We start from the raw sequence: 21,899 nt of genomic DNA on the forward strand, positions 1-21,899 counted from the left end.
TTTTCCTTGATGGCCAAAAAGCTCAATTTTAGTCTCATCTGACCAGAGTACCTTCTTACATATAGTCTCCCACATGGCTTTTGGCGAACACAAAACGTGTTTGCTTATTTATTTCTTTAGCAATGGCTTTTTTCTGGCCACTCTTCCGTAAAGCCTAGCTCTGTGGAGTGTATGGCTTAAAGTGGTCCTATGGACAGATACTCCAATCTCTGCTGTGGAGCTTTGCAGCTCCTTCAGGGTTATCTTTGGTCTCTTTGTTGCCTCTCTGATTAATACCCTCCTTGCCTGGTCTGTGAGTTTTGGTGGGCGGCCCTCTCTTGGTAGGTTTGTTTTGGTGCCATATTCTTTCCATTTTTTAATAATGGATTTAATGGTGCTCCGTTGGATGTTCAAAGTTTCTGATATTATTTTATAACCCAACCCTGATCTGTACCTCTCCACAACTTTGTTCCTGACCTGTATGGAGAGCTCCTTGGTCTTCATGGTGCCGCTTGCTTGGTGGTGCCCCTTGCTTAGTTGTGTTACAGACTCTGAGGCCTTTCAGAACAGGTGTATATATACTGAGATCATGTGACAGATCATGTGACACTTAGATTGCACACAGGTGGACTTTATTTAACTAATTATGTGACTTCTGAAGGTAATTGGTTTTTTAAACAAGTTCTTTTTTTCATTTCACTTCACCAGTTTGGACTATTTTGTGTATGTCCATTACATGAATTCCACAAAAAAAATCAATTTAAATTACAGGTTGTAATGCAACAAAATAGGAAAAACGCCAAGGGGGATGAATACTTTTGCAAGGCACTGTATATAATTACTGTAGTGTTTTTGCACACTGTAGTATACTGTATTATTTACTGTAGTGTTTTTGGGGACATTACTGTAGTATTTACTAAAGTATTTCATTTTTATTATCTTTAACATATAAGTGGTGGGATTTCTCCTTGAGTAAGCCTACTGTAGAAATACTAAAAGGCAAATGTTCCATAACCTGTAAGTAGGTGACTGGGTTTTGGAAAGAGTATTCAGCACTTCATATGGTCTATACTTGGCATGTAGGTTTCTCACTTATGGGTGGCACAAATTGGGATATGGGGGAGGGGAATGGGTAGGTTATATGCAAATTAAATAGTGTTGTATTTACTATAGTAAAAAATATATGTGTTTTGCAGACATTTCAGCAGTATTTACTACAGTGTTTTTTGTGGTAATACTGTAGTATTTACTATAGTATTCTACTGTATACTACCTAATTCTATACTAAGTACTACACATGATTGAGGGATACTACAGTGTGTAGTATAGTATTCTACAGCATACTAGAGTTTACTACATAATTCTATAGTAAGTACTGTAGTGTTCTATAGTAAACTGTAGCATTTCTTTATGTAGGATCTCTCTAACTCTTTCTCTCTTCATAACAACTAACAATAAATTAATATTCAGAAGCAGCCTACTTTTTCATTAAGACTCAAAATATACTTTTTCTTATCAATAACACTCAATCTTGCTGAGTATATATCAGTATGATGTATTGATTTATTGTCACCTGTTACGAGGTGAGACCGACACGTGTCAACCTAAAGATAGCCTCTGGCTTTTTATGACCGTAAAACTGGATTTGTTTCTTTGCATATTCTGTAGCATGCAGAGAAAGTTGTTCTTATGTGCAACTCCGCTCTTTCAAACTGTGCTCACTTGTTAGTGGCGTGTCCATTGTAGTGTCAAGATATCAGTCATTTTGAGCAGAAACAAACCCTAGATTTGCCCTAGATTATAGCATAACCAATATTTGATGATGTGAATGTAATTGATTGTATTCCAATGCCTGACTACATGTATAAGGAATACAAAATCATACTGTGGTTTAAGGCGGGTCAACATAGCAGCAATGTCATCATGTAATTCTATTTGTTTACTGCTAATCAAAATATTATACAGATTATGTTTCCACCAACCACACATGTATATTTGTTATGCCTGGATTGTGGCTTGTGTATTCATTCCCATGTCTGGCTGCATAAAGAATACTAAGTTAAATTAACAGTAGCGATGCTATTGTCTTGATCATACTTATACTACTCAGGCTGCTAGAGATGAAGATACAGAGCGAGCAGACATTGAATCCTTCCCATGAATTCCCCTGCGTCTATTCTAGCCTGAGTGATGGAGCACCTAAGATTCAGATCACATAGCAAATCCAGAGTGTTCACAGACGTGCCTGTGCACCGTGCTACATGATCAGGCCCAGTCGAGCCCATCTCTCACGCTCTCTTTTTCTCTCTTGCTAATTTTTCTCCTCCCTCTGGTCAGAAATGTCTCACTCAATTTTCTTCACTCTCTCTCTTTGTTGCCAGGGCAGTGCAATATTTACAGTGCTGTGTTGTGCCTTTACCGGCACAAACACAGGACTCTTGGCACTGCTGAGTGCCCCACATGGCACATTCTCCCAGCGTCCAATGCTTGGCATGTTCCCTGACCCAAGCCTGAGAGCCCTGTTCTGCACTCTCTAACTCAAACCAAATGTCTCTCTCTCTCTCTCTCTCTCTCTCTCTCTCTCTCTCTCTCTCTCTCTCTCTCTCTCTCTCTCTCTCTCTCTCTCTCTCTCTCTCTCTCTCTCTCTCTCTCTCTCTCTCTCTCTCTCTCTCTCTCTCTCTCTCTCTCTCTCTCTCTCTCTCTCTCTCTCTCTCTCTCTCTCTCTCTCTCTCTGCCTGCCTGCCTGCCTGCCTGCCTGTCTCTCTCTCTCTCTGTGTGTGTTACTGTAAAGTAAAGAGGCTCATAATAAAGGCCCAGTAGTATACTGCATGTATGTGACTACTGTGTGCAAAGTGCATGTACCATAATATCAGTAACAGACAGCTTCACACACCTTGCAGAGTGCTACAGGGAGAGAACATAAAAGCCATAAAGGAGGAGTAATGACTGATGCAGGATTGTGGGAAATGCCAGCCCAACACCACACCCAATGACATTTAACTTCCAAGCCTTTCTGGTCCACCCTACCAAGGAGCAATCTGACAATTCATTAAATCCAACTTTCTCTCCTCCAATATTGGTTCTCTATTTCGGAGTACATCCGCCAGACTCTGCAAATCCCTCTTGTATTTTCCACCTCTGTTTATTGGGGTATTATTGTGTAGAGGAGTGTACATTGTACATGGAAGTAGCCGGAAAGACACGGTGAACAATTCAAAGCTCATATGATCCCAGCCCCCACGTAAGCCCCCAGTTTTTATTGCTAAGTATTAGAAACTGAACCTCAGAATATCGGAGTCAGTGTGTGCGCGAGTGTGTGTGTATGTTTCCATGTGCAGTGCAACCTAGTGAGTGTGTGTGTATGTTTCCATGTGCAGTGCAACCTAGTGAGTGTGTGTGTGTGCACATGTGCGTGCGTGTGCATGTGCGTGTGTGTGTGTTAAAGTGTTTTATGGGACAAAAAGAGTGGATAGCTCATTCTGAGTTGGCAGCTGTAATCGACTGGCTAAATGACTGAGGACCTGCCAACTCAGCACCAGCGTGAGAAAGTGGCTTTATTATAGACAAGGGACCAAAAGACGAGATACAGCCATATAAATAAATCGCACATAGAACACTACTCTAGCTTTATTGTCCTCCACGATGAAATCGGAGGGGGACTAAGGATCTGTCTCTGTCTGTTCCTTAGTTAGTCTGGCCCAATTTTGAGGAGCCTTGGGTGAATGATGCGTCTTGCCATAGAGATCCGGTATTTACAATATTACACTGATTGGCCAAAGGGGGCGCTATAGTAATCAACTGAAATTCCAAACTTTGAACAAAAAAAAGGATATCTCCTGTCCTATTTGAGCTACAGTCATGAAATGTTGTACATATATGCAGCCCCTCATGAGCGACACGTTTCCCATAAGGACCTATAAGCTCTGCCCATTAAGCTCTGCCCATTATCTTTTAACCTAAATTCAATGCCAGGGTGAAATATTTGGTTGATTTCACATTGAATTCGCGTTAGCTGACAACTCAACCAAATGTAAATCAAAACTAGATGTTGAACTGACGTCTGTGTCTAGTGGGATCCTTTGTATGACTCCAATTGACTTAGTATTGATTTAGGAACACTCCATAGACATTCAGTATGACTGAGAGACTGAGAAGTGTGTGCAAGAGCCTAATATTGGCATTTATGTCAATGTAAGGCTCTTATTTCAAATTCCCAGTAAAATCAATACATACACAAATACACCAGCGACTTTAGCTGAGGTAAAACCTGGTGAGGAGGGGACATACAACCCAGTCCAGTCAGGACACCTAGAGGAAATGTAATCAGCCTCACACAGGGTCACATCTCACACCCAATGGAACAGAGGAGAAACAGCATCATCATCACCTCACTCGCTCCCGTTGTGAGAGTAAAGAAAAAGAAGCAAAAGGAGAAAGAAAGAAGACAGATCACAGATTTACATGTGGGGGGGTTACAGCCTGAGAAGACGAGATGAGAGAGAGAGAGAGAGAGAGAGAGAGAGAGAGAGAGAGAGCATAATAAAGAAGCGCTAGCCGCAGCAGTTAGATTAGTGGGGTAGCTATATGCGGTTCACACAGATTTTATAAAGCTTATATCAAAGCAACCACTGGAGGAGAAGGCCACAGAGAACATGTCAGGACAGCTGCAGAAAAGTAATGATAAATGCAATGGCATCTGCAGGAGAATACCTGTGTGTGTGTTGACTGTGGAGGGAGTGTGAAGGTGTGAGTGTGCATACATGTGTGCATACATGTGAGCATGTGTCAGTCTAAGTAATTCATAAATCATCCTCCCCTCCAACTGCCTGAAGGAAATTTCCTCTGAACTAGTGCTGTTATCTTCGGGGGCTAATCTTTTATACAGTAGCTAACTGAAACCTCAGAATGAATTTAGATGCCTGACTTTTGAAGACGTTAAAAAAATGCAAACCCCATCAAAGACTCCAACCACATGATGAAGAGACCAGTGTGAGCACTCAACTCAACTTTTTCCTCAAACATCAACTTGGAATTTTGGTTCTGGCTTTGCTTGAATCACCCTTGGGTGTAGATGATTAAAGCTGTGCCCTTTTCTGGCCTAAAACGTTCATAAGCTCTGCTCTCTCTCCATTTTGGACTAGTTTAATACATCCTGTAAAACTCCCTTGCATATTTATCTATTTTATTCCCATGTGTAAATATCTGATCAACAACCAATAACCTAGATGGCTGCTACAGTATATCTTAATCTGTGCATCTTGAGTCAATATATCACAGCTGCAAAACACATTTCCAGTAAGCGATAATGAAAGTAATCTGATTAAGGTAATGCTAAATATGCACGTGGAGAGAGACTGTGGCCATCTTTTTTTTCTGACTTCATTATCCAAACTGAATTATGTTGTATTAAATTGTACAATTACTGACTTACTGTCAGCATTAACATACTGTATAGAGTCTGAATAGCAAATTACAGTAGCCTACCAGAAATATAGTTTCAAGCCAGACCATATAGGCTACCATAGAATGTACTGTTGTAACCAAGTGTAAAGATGACAGACCTGACTAAAACGGTTCCTTCTGTTACAGTATTTGTATACACTCAACCTCTATACATGGATGCACATAGCCTACATACACGGATATTTCATGAAAGTGTATTTCTTAATTTTTCTTGGCACAGCACAGATGACATCAGTCTGCCATCTGAACAGGAGAGTTGAGAGGACTAGGCAAGCAATAAAAATAGAAGAAGCGGGAAACATATTGCCCAGACAAAGTCAGATACTGTAAGTTTGAGAGGAGGATGAGTGTGCGCTCTCTCTCTCTCTCTCTCTCTCTCTCTCTCTCTCTCTCTCTCTCTCTCTCTCTCTCTCTCTCTCTCTCTCTCTCTCTCTCTCTCTCTCTCTCTCTCTCTCTCTCTCTCTCTCTCTCTCTCTCTCTCTCTCTCTCTCTCTCTCTCTCTCTCTCTCTCTCTCTCTCTCTCCTCTCTCTCTCTCTCTCTCTCTCTCTCTCTCTCTCTCTCTCTCTCTCTCTCTCTCTCTCTCTCTCTCTCTCTCTCTCTCTCTCTCTCTCTCTCTCTCTCTCTCTCTCCCTCCCTCCCTCCCTCCCTCCCTCTCTCTCTCTCTCCCTCCCTCCCTCCCTCCCTCTCTCTCTCTCTCTCTCTCTCTCCTCCCTCCTCCCTCCCTCCCTCCCTCCCTCCCTCCCTCCCTCCCTCCCTCTCTCTCTCTCTCTCTCTCTCTCTCTCTCTCTCTCTCTCTCTCTCTCTCTCTCTCTCTCTCTCTCTCTCTCTCTCTCTCTCTCTCTCTCTCTCTCTCTCTCTCTCTCTCTCTCTCTCTCTCTCTCTCTCTCTCTCTCTCTCTCTCTCTCTCCATGCGGAGAGCTCTGGTGTCCGACTAACGCCGCACATGAGTGTGTGTGCACATGTGTGAGAGACATCGCCCTCCTTGATCTTATACACACAGGTGTATAAAGAGCACCTGGACAGTGCTGCATCCCATGATATGAGCTGTAAGGAGTTCCCGAATGTCGCTGATGACATGTATACAAATTTGTTATACATCGTGTTGTACTGGCTGACCTTAGCAAAACTGAGCAAGCAGTCTCTTCTTTCACCTCCTCTTGGGTTTGTAACAAGGATACGTTTTTGAGCTGAAGCCATTCAACCTTTACATTTGAATAGAATTGATTTGTATTGAAAAAGTACTGCTATTCCAAGGATTACTTTTCTAAGAAACGGATGGTCCATTCCACATTTTAAGAGGATCTACTTCAGCACGGAAATGTGCAAATGATGTGCAAATGATGGCAACAGAATTGTTATGTCGTGCAAAGCTGATCATCATACTGAATTTCAATGAGCCACTGCATTTTGTAGGCTACAGTCATGCACACACTCACACACACTTGATGCACAAACTGTTGTTCTTGTATTCCTGAATGAGTAGTACACTCCACATCATGCGGAAATGTTATCTCCAGTAAACTGACAGGATTTAGAAAAGCATGAATAATTAATCTGTGCATGTGACAACTTTCCAATTCTCCAACTTGTGAATCCTCTCATCTGATTCACCACTATACAGGGCCTTCATTACAAATGAATCAAGTCCACCTCAAATATCATCATTCCCATGCAAATGACCACGGAGACATATGAGAACACCACTTAACAAGGGTAAAGATGAAAAGCCTGTCAACCGCATCAAGAAGCCGATCGATCGATATTAGCCAGCCCAGGGAAATTACTCATGAGAGGGGCCAAGTGGCTCAAACTCTCCCCTTAGGCAAAGTGCCGAGGCAGGCTCTTCCAGAACACCCAGGGAGAGAGGCTGGCCCTCGGGGCCCCATATCCAGACACCAGCGGCCTGTCAACAACCTCATCTAGCCCCATCTTTAGCTATCAATATTATATAATATGACTGAGGATGGTCTGCTAATGGACCTGCAAATGCAGCCTGTGCCTGGGCCCTTCCTGATGATGTATGCCATGCAAATGGACAGGCCACTTGTCTCTTCGTCCCCGGCTAATCGTCCCGCAGTCTCTCGGCTGAGCTAATAGTCATGGCAACCAACGTCTCGCCCTGATCAATGTCAGCGAGATAGCGCCAAGCCAATAAGGGATGAGCAGAGTGCTTTCGAAAGGCGTTGAAGTAATGGTGATGGAATCAGAAGCTGTATGTCATTGAATGTATTTACCCTTTAATAAATGCTGCCTCTGGGCTTGAATTTGTATCCTGGCACTTCTTCAGTTCTGTACAGCCTAATCATAGATTACTTTATTTGAATAGTGAATGTGGATATAGTGTCTTTAATAATCATGATAATAATCGAGTAATAAGTAAAAATAATGAAATTGAGCAAACAGTCGAGCTGTTAAATAATACGGCAATAATGAAAAAGGGGTGGATAATATCCGAACCATCAATCACGTTGTTGGGCAATATTCCTCCTCTCATATGAAATCATAAAGTGAGCTAATGTCATTTTGCTTATCAGTCAAACTGTATTAGATCACAGTGACTGTGCAAGTCTGATTTAATACAGTAAAGCAGGTGATTATGATGAGTTAGAGAAAGGGCCGAAGTAGCCAGCTGTGCGTGACCCATGAGAGAATATAAGGTGTGTGTGTGCGCGTGTATGTGTGTGTGTGCACGCGCGTGGCTTTCCTTCCGTGTCCTAATGAAAAAGGACAGAGGTAGCCTACTGATCTTTCCCTTTTGTGTAGAGCAGCAACATATTATGATGTCATCATCACTATACTCCCAGAGTCACACAACACAGTGCTAAATTAACAGCATCTGGGCCAACCAATACTTTTCACTTCCAATTATCACTCTGTCACTCTCTGGGAGCTATTGATCTAGCATGGTCTGGGGAACATAGTCAATTGCAAAATCATACAGAACACATACAGAGAGAGGTCACATAGCTGTTGACGTGCAGACTGTGCAGTCCACACAACTGTAAATGAAACTTAGCCCGGCTCCTCCACAGTGGTGGAAAAAGTACCCAATTGTCATACTTGAGTAAAAGTAAAGATAACTTAATAGTGCCATGAGTCTCCCTGGGTGAGGATCAAAGGCCTCATATCAGCTTGGCAAATGGCCGACAACAACCAGATCCTCTTACCCTCAGGGGGCTGTGCCGGTCTTGACACCTTAATACTGCCATAAATTAGAGATAGATTCTCCTATCTCTGGCCCGCTAGTATGGTGAAAGGAATGCCCTTTGTTTCAGAGACTTTTTGCCACCCAAAAACTTCAACATACAACTATGAACATTGGGACAATATATTTCAACATCCAAACATTGGGAATGATGAGAAATGGAATATGGAAAATTAATGTCTATTTTGTGATGTCATTACAAATGGTATAAAGGCGTTATAAGGAAAACATTGTGACTTGAAGAGCTTTTACACTGTGTATATCAGATTTACAACCTTTACCTTGTGTAGAAAATATCAAGGAGGAAGACAATGTTTTCGTGAAGATAGGAATGTGATTTTAGCTTTCTAACAAAATCATAGTGATGATAATACTTTTGCCTCGTAACTAGCCACGCCCGAGGGAGCTCAGAGAGCATGTCAGTATGACGGAATCGCCCCTCTTTACCAGAGTGCATAAAAGATTGAGATAATAATTATCAGATCAGACTAGACGGACCTCAAGCTGAAGCTTTTGTCCATATTGGTTCCGACCCTGAAAATCAACACGAGGTGAAGACGACAAAGTTGCCTCCACTAACAATCAATGTTACGGCTGAGTAGCTGTTCTAAGTACTGTATCTAAGAAGGTGAATTTAAGTGGGACCAACCTGTTACTCTCTTCAAACCATCGTCTACTACACTGCTCTCATCACCCCACAGGGGATCATCGACACGGCTGATTAACCATCCTCAGAAGATCACTTCCAGAACGAGTGAAAGTCAACAGACAACTAAGAAGAAAGACATTGTGACCTCTTGTGGACAATCTGAGCCTTACATCTAAAAGGCCAGATATCTAGATATTTCGGGAAACGGTAACTCGTTAAACAACTTTTCCTGTGGTGCCCCAAATTCCTAATGAGTTAATTGTTACATGATTAATTTAATCTAGTAACAATTAAACATAGTAGGTAATTATTCGATAAACTATAGTCATCACAATAATGAAAGTCACGTCATGACAGTAGAAAATGACTCAAGTAAAAGTGAAAGTAACCCAGTAAAATACCACTTGAGTAACAGTCTAAAAGTATTTGGTCTTCAATATACTTAAGTATCAAAAGTAAATGTAATTGCTCAAATATACTTAAGTATCAAAAGTAAAAGTATTAATCACTTCAAATGATTTCTATCATATAATATATAATCAGGAATTTTATTGAATAGATTGGGGTAGGCTGTCATACCCTGATCTGTTTCACCTGTCTTTGTGATTGTCTCCACCCCCCTCCAGGTGTCGCCCATCTTCCCCATTATCCCCAGTGTATTTATATAGTTGAAGTCGGAAGTTGACATACACCTTAGCCAAATACATTTAAACTCAGTTTTGCACAATTCCTGACATTTAATCCTAGTAGGTCAGTTAGGATCATCACTTTATTTTAAGAATGTGAAATGTCAGAATAATAGTAGAGAGAATGATTTATTTCAGCTTTTATTTCTTTCATCACATTCCCAGTGGGTCAGAAGTTTACATACACTCAATTAGTATTTGGTAGCATTGCCTTTAAATTGTTTAACTTGGGTCAAACGTTTCGGGTAGCCTTCCACAAGATTCCCACAATAAGTTGGGTGAATTTTGGCCCATTCCTCCTGACAGAGCTGGTGTAACTGAGTAAGGTTGTAGGCCTCCTTGCTCGCACACCCTTTTTCCTCCAAACATAACGATGGTCATTATGGCCAAACAGTTCTATTTTTGTTTCATCAGACCAGATGACATTTCTCTAAAAAGTACGATCTTTGTTCCCATGTGCAGTTGCAAACCGTAGTCTGGCTTTTTTTATTGCGGTTTTGGAGCAGTGGCTTCTTCCTTGCTGAGCTGCCTTTCAAGTTATGCCAATATAGGACTTGTTTTACTGTGGATATAGATACTTTTGTACCTGTTTCCTCCAGCATCTTCAAGAGGCAGTGCAAAGATAGCAAAGATAGAACTGCATTTGCCCCTTTCCCTTTAGACTTTCACAATATGCTACCATTCTGTATCTATTTCTTCCACACCCCGGAACTCACCATCCTCTCCTCCTGAATTAAAGCATGTGATACATATTACACATAACTCTGTTTGGCAGCATCCCTCTCTTCCCTCTCCTCCCAAGTGCTTTCCAATAACAGCTGAACACACTTTTTAGGGATCTGTCCTCTGAACTTTGGCTGTCCTTGGGTTTCTCAGTTCACTCAGTTCTCAGTTCACAGACCCATAGGTGAGTCCAAAGCTCATATTTAATTTAACTATATTCTGGAACGCTGCTATTTATAGGGCACTCCCCCAAGGAACACATGAGATATTCAGCACTGCTGCACTCGGTCAGGTCACTTTGTGTGAGCATCAGTAGGTAGAAGGGGGAGTACATGGGCACAGTCTTTCCACGACTACTAGATGATTTGTTGTGTTTGCTAACTTATCTAATCCCCTGCACTTGCTGTCACTGTCACCTCCTCAAAAAGCCCCGGTACACGCAAAGGGAATCCGACAACACAGCACATGTATATTTCAAAGGCACAACTTGGAATAAGTAGATTTAAGTAGATAACATGTCATGTGTTTCGCTTTCTTTGGATGGGGTGTTCCTTTATTATTAAACGTGAATTCATATTGGATGTTGCTGCTCTTGATAAACTCTATTTGTATGAGTTTACAAACCAGTTTGGCCTGGTGTGTCACACTGCTATTCTTGCCAGTAAGACAAAATGTTATCAAAGTACAAATCATTCCATTGTGAAATAATGTTAAGGTTTACACCATACACTAGGTGACAATGACACAGGAAACCATTGAGTATCACCAAGGAAACAGTGCAGACGAAGGTGCAGATGCTGAGTGAGGACACTGACTGATAATGTATGGAATATGTTATATAACTTTTCTATGGGAAGAGCTTACTATAGGGAGGGCCGGGGGAATATAAGGTCACTGCTCTCAGATAGGGAAAATGAACAAGCAGTTGGAAGCATGTGGGAGTCAAGAGTCCTGTAATGATGAACAGTGAGAGAATGGGTGAGATGAGAGAGAAATTTGAGCTATTTAAGGGAAAACTTTTGTACCTTATACTTACACAGTTTTTCACATTTTGAGTTAAAAGATCACAGAAGCCGCCAACCAACCACTATTTACACATGAAGCCATCAAGAATCTTAATATAAATCTTCAAATGCAATTTCAATGAAAGAGACAAGGTTAGGGTGAGCTGACAAGTCCACACAAACCCTTGGAAATGTACAAAATGCAGGTTGGAAAGATAAAAAAGAGGCCAATAATCTCTCCCTTCAGGCGATTTCTATTTATAGGAGGGAAATGTCAGTACAGATTAGGATCAGTGACAGGCATTTGCTGCCCTCTACTGGAGATAAGTGTTTTTAACGTGAGAACATCACTGTAGTGCATAAATCAAGCACATGGCATTTTCTATTGGTCTCATAACAATCTAGCATTGTATGATGGAAATGTAGATGTTAAAATGGCTTCTGGGGTATTTGGAATGTCTGGATATTATCAAACATTTAATAACACATTCAAAGCCAGAGACACACATAACTTACAGAGTGTGGATTCACGCCTACCTATACTTCCCTAACTCAGATGCAACAACATATGGGGCTGAATGGACTTGGTTAGTATACATGGTAAGAGCTCAGCATACCCAGACTGATGTGTTGTTGGCTGATCAGTGCTGGCCAGTAGTTGTGTTAGGAGTCAGGACAAAGTATTCTACTATTGTACTTTACTGAAGGATTTCCCCTCAGTACAGCTTTGCTGCCATCGTGTGTTAGTTTAGTGAGGTGATCAAACTTTTAATGCATGTTAATATGAGAGGTGGCCTACAGAAAATGACATATTTCATGAACATAGAATTTTAATGTTGTGTTCAACAAATGAACAATCAAGTAATATTGTCAAAGACACAAGCCTAGACAAAACCTTTCTGATAACATTCAGATACTAGATTCTAAATAAGCTTCACCTAAGCAAATAAGTCACAATTCCCCCCCAAAAAAATTTTTTTTACAAATCGAACTAGTTCAAGTACTAATATTCACTGCCAGAGAGAAAATACATATACTGTAACTTTGCAAAATGCATATCCATTTCTTACTTTTCCTATGTGCCATTGTGTTCTCACTAATTTATAACAATACTGAGAAATACAGTTGGTCCTTAAAAGACTAAGCTTTTTTAAATTAGAGCATACAACACCTTAGGTGACAACTGTAGCCTCTCAACCTAGAAAAAATACTATATAATTCAACAACATCTGCTACACTATACAAAAGTATGTGGACACCCCTTCAAATGAGTGGATTCGTCTATTTCAGTCACACCCGTTGCTGACAAGTGTATAAAATGGAGCACACAGCCATGCAATTGCCATAGACAAACACTGGCAGTAGAATGGCCTTACTGAAGAGCTCAGTGACTTTCAACGTGGCACCTTTCCAACAAGTCAGTTCGTCAAATTTCTGCCCTGCTAGAGCTGCCCCGGTCAACTGTAAGTGCTGTTATTGTGAAGTGGAAACGTCTAGGAACAACAATGGCTCAGCCGCGAAGTGGTAGGCCACACAAGCTCACAGAACGGGGCCGAGTGCTGAAGCGCGTAAAAATTGTCTGTCCTTGGTTGCAACACTCACTACCGAGTTCCAAACTGCCTCTTGAAGCAACGTCAGCACAAGAACTGTTTGTTGGGAGCTTCATGAAATGGGTTTCCATGGTCGAGCAGCCGCACACAAGCCTAAGATCACCATGCGCAATGCCAAGCGTCAGCTGGAGTGGTGTAAAGCTCGCCGCCATTGGACTCTGGAGCAGTGGAAATGCGTTCCCTGGAGTGATTAATCCCGCTTCACCCTCTGGCAGTCCGTCGGACGAATCTGGGTTTGACAGATGCCAGGAGAACGCTACCTGCCCCAATGCATAGTGCCAACTGTAAAGTTTGGTGGAGGAGGAATGAATGTCTGGGGCTGTTTTTCATGGCCCCTTAGTTCCAGTGAAGGGAAACCTTTCGGGTTGCAATACCCATTGATTACTGTCTAGAGTTGTATGACTAGTTTTGTACCAAGTAGGAGTTGAAAGACAGCACAGGCCTAAGTGTTCAACCTCAACACTAGTCGTAATAGTATGCTGTTAAGGCTTGCTAATACCAACAAGATCTAGATTCTAAACCAATTGGCAACGTCCATATCTCAGCAACTGAGCCAACTTATTTTTAACTGTTTTGTTGTTCAATAAACATTATACTATTATAGTATGTAACAAATAGATTTGTCTCTGCAAAAGCGAACATGTTTTCAGCTAAACACTCCTTAAAACTCAAATTTAGACTAGAGGCAATAACCCCCACCAAACCTTCCATAATGGATGTTTTCTGCTCAACAACTTAAAATGTGAGAAGAGTTCTTTGAAGATAAGAGGACTTCAAGGCCTGGATATGTTTTATACACCAAGACAAAATACTGATAAAGGCGTAACTTCAACATATGTTATGTTAATATTGCTAGCTACTGTAGATTTGTCAGGAATTTCCCAACTGTATTCAGGTATACAGTAGCTATGTATATGAACAATATTGGTACACCTACTTAAGTTACGACCCTCATTCACTGAAATCAAATACCAAAGCTAAGCATAGTATTCTGTATGGTTGGACTTGGACCTACATTAAATACTGACTTGTAAACAAAGAATACCTCTCCAAGTCAAGGCCTATCATGTACAGGTATTCACTGACAAGAAATAAAAGGTTTGCTTGCTTGCCCTTAGTAACCATAGAAAAAGTGAGGTTTTTCCATGTAGGCCTACTCTTAACAAAACAAAAACTTGAACCCTCATCGTTATAGGTTTTACTTTGTAAAATGTATTCACAATAGTCCTGAACTTATTGTGCATTAGCCTAAGGGGCAATTCCACAGTATCACTTTAAAATGTATGAAAAACAATGATTGCAGCGTTAAACAAACCTTACAACTCTATGCACAAGGACTACTTTTAACAATTTACACAGAAAATTCTACAAAAACACATTTACTTGAAGAACAGTGCAGATGCAAATTTTGTTCACATAATGATGGCACAAACAGCACAAACCGTAATTCTGTTGTTCCCTCTTGTCTGACCACTGTGATAGTCAGAGCAACTCCCTAGCTAACCCACCCTCTATTTATCTGTCCTTTCTTACGAGAGAAAGAGAAGATGTGCCTTATGAGGAAAATATGCTAAAGAAAGGTAGAGTTATAATTCTAGAGGGCATCGTCCCTAGCAGAGTGCCTTAACTTTTAAAATGTCCCCCTGGGTGCAAAATGTTTCCGTCTCATTTCTCTCAGGACCAAACTGTTCAGAGGTTTCTCCTCTCCACATTGTAACTCAATCTCAAAACATCTCATACTACTGCATGTCCTCAAAGGCTTCACTTGCAGTGTTCTCTGTGAATTCAAACAACTCTGACATAAAGGGAACCACAAATAAACGCCACAAATAAACGCCACAGGGCTTGGCTGGGAACACCAGCCAGGCCCTGTACAGTTAAAGTAAATCAATTCTGCCTCTGTGTTACAGTTTTGTGTTGTGTATCCCCCATAGGCTTCATTTAGCGGAGTGCTCAAATAGCACTGGGAGACAGAGAGGGACCATGCATCCCTATGGGCTGGGGGCCAAAGCAAGGGGCCTGATACTCGGTGTTCACAGTCCACGGGAAGATGGTGGAATGGCAGTGTCCCTTTCCGCCCCATCAGTACTTGTTAATCCCAAAGATCCGGACTCCGTGAAGCTGGGGGAGCTTGGGAATGAGCACAGTCATCAGGGAGACTGTGTTGACCACAAAGTGGGCCCGGTCATATTTGGTGTAGAAGCTGGTGAGGATGTAGCTAGGGGGAGAGGAAGAATGTATGAGGGAGAGAAAGAAAGGGTAGGTCAAAGAAAGACTGAAGCTGGGGAGAAGGAGGTCATTTAACAAGTTACAGTGAGGGAAAAAAGTATTTGATCCCCTGCTGATTTTGTACGTTTGCCCACTGACAAAGACACGATCAGTCTATAATTTTAATGGTAGGCTTATTTGAACAGTGAGAGACAGAATAACAACAAAAAAATCTAGAAAAACACATGTCAAAAATGTTATAAATTGATTTGCATTTTAATGAGGGAAATAAGTATTTGACCCCTCTGCAAAACATGACTTAGTACTTGGTGGCAAAACCCTTGTTGGCAATCACAGAGGTCAGACGTTTCTTGTAGTTGGCCACCAGGTTTGCACACATCTCATGAGGGATTTTGTCCCACTCCTCTTTGCAGATCTTCTCCAAGTCATTAAGGTTTCGAGCCTGACGTTTGGCAACTCAAACCTTCAACTCCCTCCACAGATTTTCTATGGGATTAAGGTCTGGAGACTGGCTAGGCCACTCCAGGACCTTAATGTGCTTCTTCTTGAGCCACTCCTTTGTTGCCTTGGCCGTATGGTTTGGGTCATTGTCATGCTGGAATACCCATCCACGACCCATTTTCAATGCCCTGGCTGAGGGAAGGAGGTTCTCACCCAAGATTTGACGGTACATGGCCCCGTCCATCGTCCCTTTGATGCGGTGAAGTTGTCCTGTCCCCTTAGCAGAAAAACACCCCCAAAGCATAATGTTTCCACCTCCATGTTTGACGGTGGGGATGGTGTTCTTGGGGTCATAGGCAACATTCCTCCTCCTCCAAACACAGCGAGTTGAGTTGATGCCAAAGAGCTCGATTTTGGTCTCATCTGACCACAACACTTTCACCCAGTTCTCCTCTGAATCATTCAGATGTTCATTGGCAAACTTCAGATGGGCCTGTATATGTGCTTTCTTGAGCAGGGGGACCTTGCGGGCGCTGCAGGATTTCAGTCCTTCACGGCGTAGTGTGTTACCAATTATTTTCTTGGTGACTATGGTCCCAGCTGCCTTGAGATCATTGACAAGATCCTCCCGTGTAGTTCTGGGCTGATTCCTCACCGTTCTCATGATCATTGCAACTCCACGAGGTGAGATCTTGCATGGAGCCCCAGGCCGAGGGAGATTGACAGTTATTTTGTGGTTCTTCCATTTGCGAATAATCGCACCAACTGTTGTCACCTTCTCACCAAGCTGCTTGGCGATGGTCTTGTAGCCCATTCCAGCCTTGTGTAGGTCTACAATCTTGTCCCTGAAATCTTTGGAGAGCTCTTTGGTCTTGGCCATGGTGGAGAGTTTGGAATCTGATTGATTGATTGCTTCTGTGGACAGGTGTCTTTTATACAGGTAACAAACTGAGATTAGGAGCACTCCCTTTAAGAGTGTGCTCCTAATCTCAGCTCGTTACCTGTATAAAAGACACCTGGGAGCCAGAAATCTTTCTGATTGAGAGGGGGTCAAATACTTATTTCCCTCATTAAAATGCAAATCAATTTATAACATTTTTGACATGCGTTTTTCTGGATTTTGTTGTTGTTATTCTGTCTCTCACTGTTCAAATAAAACTACCATTCAAATTATAGACTGATCATTTCTTTGTCAGTGGGCAAACATACAAAATCAGCAGGGGATCAAATACTTTTTTCCCTCACTGTATTGTCTGGACAACAACAAGTATCTGCTTATTTTTTCTCCCCAACAGGCTCAGGAGAGGCGAAGGTCGAGTCATTCGTACTCCGAAACATGACCCGCCAAACTGTGCTTCTTAACCAGGAAGTCAGCTGCACCAATGTGTTGGAGGAAACACTGTTCAACTGACAACCAAAGTCAGCCTGCAGGCACCCGGCCCGCCACAAGGACACACTAGAGCATGATGAGCCAAGTAATGCCCCCCCAGCCAAACCCTCCCCTAACCCGGACGACACTGGGCCAATTGTGCGCCGCCCTATGGGACTCCCAATCACAGCCGGTTGTGACACAGCCTGGGATCGAACCCAGGTCTGTAGTGACGCGTCAAGCACTACGATGCAGTGCCTTAGACCGCTGCGCCACTCGGGAGGCCAGGTATCAGCTTTTTGGTCGACAGTTACATGTCTTTCCAATTAACAATGCCACGTGAAATTGTCAACTGTTGTGACTTTTGAAGATCAAAGTGACAAGAATTTCTCCTCCAAAAAAACGTAATAATAAGAGGATGTATCTCCAAATAGATGCATCATGGCTCATTGACTAAGCATTAGTGACAAAGCATCTCCCAGGAGTGTCTCTAACTAAGGCCTCCTGCTGCCAGCAAGCACAGTAGGCACCACAGCAGCCCACAGACTGGCTGGAAGAGGCTGCTGAGAGGACAGCAGAGAAACAAACAATATTTAAAAGATATGCTTCACTTTACAGTCCTATTCCTCCTTAAATACCAATGTAACACTTTGCATGAAATTATACTTTGCATGACATTAAAGGGTTTAATAGTAGTAAACAGACAATTAGTTTATAAGTATAAAACAGTAATAAACATATAAACAGTGCAGCACATTGTACTGTAGAGGTCCTTACAGGACGATGGGGGTGATGGTGAGGAACTTGCGTGAGGCAGTGAACTGGACACCATAGTCCATCTGCTCCCAGTATGTGTAGAAGCGAGCCTTGCTCTGATCGGGAGTCTCAAACGGAGTTCCTTTCACCAAGTGTAACAACAGGTACATGCACTGCAACACACACAGCACAGAATAGTTGGTCAGGAAAGCTTTAGCTGTTACAGTGCATTCAGAAAGTATTCAAACCCATTCCCTTTTTCCACATTTTGTTACATTACAACCTTTTGATACACACAATACCCCATAATGACAAAGCAAAAACAGGTTTAAAAAATAAATAATAATAATAAATAAGTACATAAGTATTCAGACCCTTTGCTATGACACTCGAAATTGAGCTCAGGTGCATCCTGTTTCCATTGATTATCCTTGAGATGTTTCTACAACTTGATTGGAGTCCACCTGTGGTAAATTCAATTGATTGGACAGGTAGCTTAGTGGTTAAGAGCATTGTGCCAGTAACCGAAAGGTCGCTGGTTCTAATCCCCGAGCCGACTAGGTGAAAAATCTGTTGATGTGCCCTTGAGCAAGGCACTTAACCCTAATTGCTCCTGTAAGTCGCTCTGGATAAGAGTGTCTGCTAAATGACAAAAAAATTTAAATAAATAAAAGGAACAAAAATAGTGCATGTCAGAGCAAAAACCAAGCCATGAGGTCAAAGGAATTGTCCTTAGAGCTCAGAGACAGGATTGTTTCGAGGCACAGATCTAGGGAAGGGTACCAAAAGTTTGGAACCACCAAGACTCTTCCTAGAGCTGGCCGCCCGGCCAAACTGAGCAATCGGGGGAGAAGGGCCTTGGTCAGGGAGGTGACCAAGAACTCGATGGTGACTCTGACAGAGCTCCAGAGTTCTTCTGTGGACATGGGAGAACCTTCCAGAAGGACAACCTTCTCTGCAGCACTCCACCAATCAGGCCTTTATGGTAGAGTGGCCAGACGGAAGCCACTCCTCAGTAAAAGGCACATGACAGCCCGCTTGGAGTTTGCCAAAAGGCACCTAAAGGACTCTCAGACCATGAGAAACAAGATTCTCTGGTCTGACGAAACCAAGATTGAACTCTTTGGCCTGAATGCCAAGCGTCACGTCTGGAGGAAACCTGGCACCATCCCTACGGTGAAGCATGGTGGTGGCAGCATCATGCTGTGGGGATGTTTTTCAACGGCAGGGACTGGGAGACTAGTCAGGATCGAGGGAAAGATGAACGGAGCAAAGTACAGAGTGATTCTTGATGAAAACCTGCTCCAAAGCGCTCAGGACCTAAGATTGGGGTGAAGGTTCACCTTCCAACAGGACAACGACCCTAAGCACACAGCTAAGACAACGCAGGAGTGGCTTCGGGACAAGTCTCTGAATGTCCTTGAGTGGCCCAGCCAGAGCCCGGACCTGAACCCGATCTAACATCTCTGGAGAGATCTGAAAATAGCTGTGCAGCGACGCTCCCCATCCAACCTGACAGAGCTTGAGAGGATCTGCAGAGAAGAATGGGAGAAACTCCCCAAATACAGGTGTGCTGAGCTTGTAGCGTCATACCCAAGAAGACCCAAGGCTTTAATCGCTGCCAAAGGTGCTTCAACAAAGCACTGAGTAAAGGGTCTGAATTATTATGTAAATTTGATATTTCCGTTTTTTTCTTTTTATACATTTGCTAAAAATCCTAAAAACCTGTTTTTGCTTTGTCATTATGGGGTATTGTGTGTAGATTGATGAGGGAGAAAAAACGATTTAATTAATTTTAGAAAAAGGCTGTAATGTAACAAAATGTGGAATAAGTCAAGGGGTCTGAATACTTCCTGAATGCACTGTATATTTAAAATTGCATGGGCAAAAGTGATACTATGAATTTTTCAGTAGCGTACAACCACAAATCGATGTATTTTAGGAAAGGGTGTGTAAGCTGATATAGTACTGTTCTGTGACTTTTATAGCAATGCAACTGTTTATAGCAATGCAATTGCAAATGTTTAAGACTGCCCCATGGATTATTGACTTTATTGACCTTCACTCTGCCCTCTCCTAATGACAGTGCAGGAGTTTGCTTATAGAGACTACCATTGTGTGGATAACACTGACTGGACCATCCACCTACAGTACTTAGGTTATAAAGTGGTGAGGTTTCACTGGTGCCCCTAGGCATAGCCTAATAAGGAGCCCACTACCCACCAGGTTGTGTATGAGGTTGGTGAGGGTCCAGACCACGGGTACGCTAGCGAAGGGGATGCTGAGCAGGACGACGTGCAACAGGCCGATGCCCAGGAGGTAGGAGAGCCAGATGCCCCGGCTGTTCATCACCTGCGTGTTGGGGTTCACCTCGCTGTGCGCCGTGCCCACATTCATGATGTCAATGCACCAGTCACCACGCTCCTCGTCCGCCTGAGAAACAGAACAGAAGGGTGTGTGATATAATTCCTTATAGGTATGCCGATCATTATCCATAATGCAAACAATGCGGCAAGGGTACAGCTTGACTATTCCATCCATGTACTGTTCATTAGACCCTATTGGGAGGGGGTTGGGTCCTTTTATAGGCTTGTCTAAGTTAGTTGGAATGTGGTGAACTAGGTTGTGTGTAACTTTGGGGAGGGAGTCTAGCTGAAATGTTACTGACAATAGAGTAGTCTTGATCATACAGTATAAAAAGATGCAAAGACTCTTCAAGTACCTAAAAGAGTCATCAAAAGAATTACAACATAGTCATGACCCATCATGTATGTAGGGCAGGCTGATTCAAGTCAAATATTGTACTTTCTTCATCAGTTCTTCCAAAAGTTTCCATGATCAAATTGAAATAATACAGTATGATCTAACACACTGCATCATGCACTACTGTAATAATAATAATAATAAGTAAATCAAGTAAATACAAATAATTCAGATAATAGCCTACTTAGAGGAGAAAATGGCTTCAATCAGGCTTTTATCTTCAGTCTGTTATCACGGTATTCCTCTTATTCGCTATCTCCTTCGCTGGTTAGGTAATTGACATCATTAGGTTAGACTGCTATATCGTTTCGATTAGTCATTCATTCACATACCTTCTTATTGATTCTTTATGCAATGTTATCCTTCAGATCATAGCCCGACATTCAGGCTAAACAGTTCAACTCCCAGCCACTTTGTTCGTCTTGCGCACAGCTGGTGGCAACACAGCACAATTCATATAAAACGTCATCATTTTCAGAGCTCCAAATTTGGGATAAATTGTTTTTATTCATCGCTCTTAGCGCCGATTGGTGCCTTTACATCACATGGGTAAAACGGACCAATAAAATTGGAATGCGTTGAAACGCTAGAGATACGCCCCCTTGCAACGTCACAGGAATGGGAGTGAGAGGGCACTTTTCATGGGTAATGAACTGGCACATTTTTTAAATTCGTTTTAAAATATAGCATTATGACACTATAGATAGACCATCTCTGACTATTATCAATAGGTCAACCTTTGATATCAAAACAAATGGTATAACTTTATTTGTACGGTAGGCCTACAGAAATCACCAAGTATTCACTGAGAAAGTACATAATAAATAGTAATTACACAGTAATAAACTATTCATATATATTTTTTTTCTTAGGAATTAATTAAATCCAGCACCACAGGCACCATTTGGCAGGCTACCAAGTAGTTACAAATTGTGTTAAATTCTTTGAAGTAAGAAAAGTAGGCCTACCCATTACGTCACCACATACTTTCCTAAATACTGTGCCTTCAGAAAGTATTCAT

The 21,899-nt window shown here is 42.1% G+C and overlaps 1 protein-coding gene across 1 annotated transcript; it reads right to left on the reverse strand.

The window, feature by feature from the left end:
* Positions 1–13,425: 13,425 nt before the first annotated feature.
* On the reverse strand, positions 13,426–21,319 carry LOC121547288 (ORM1-like protein 3). Its single transcript, XM_041858466.2, has 4 exons — positions 21,211–21,319; positions 20,339–20,548; positions 18,137–18,288; positions 13,426–15,538 (listed from the first exon to the last, which is right to left on the reverse strand). The coding sequence occupies exons 2-4, from the start codon at positions 20,510–20,512 to the stop codon at positions 15,403–15,405; spliced, it is 462 nt and encodes a 153-aa protein (XP_041714400.1). The 5' UTR covers positions 20,513–20,548; positions 21,211–21,319; the 3' UTR covers positions 13,426–15,402.
* Positions 21,320–21,899: the final 580 nt, after the last annotated feature.

The sequence above is a fragment of the Coregonus clupeaformis genome, chromosome 31 (assembly GCF_020615455.1).
Source record: "Coregonus clupeaformis isolate EN_2021a chromosome 31, ASM2061545v1, whole genome shotgun sequence".
Taxonomy (NCBI): domain Eukaryota; kingdom Metazoa; phylum Chordata; class Actinopteri; order Salmoniformes; family Salmonidae; genus Coregonus; species Coregonus clupeaformis.

Coding starts and splice junctions, on each gene's coding strand:
- LOC121547288 (XM_041858466.2), bottom strand. CDS start 20,512: ATGAATGTGGGCACGGCGCACAGCGAGGTGAACCCCAACACGCAGGTG. Junction 18,289..20,338: donor CCAACCTCATACACAACCTG/GTGGGTAGTGGG, acceptor TGTGTGTTGCAG/TGCATGTACCTGTTGTTACA. Junction 15,539..18,136: donor ACCATCACCCCCATCGTCCT/GTAAGGACCTCT, acceptor CTCTCCCCCTAG/CTACATCCTCACCAGCTTCT.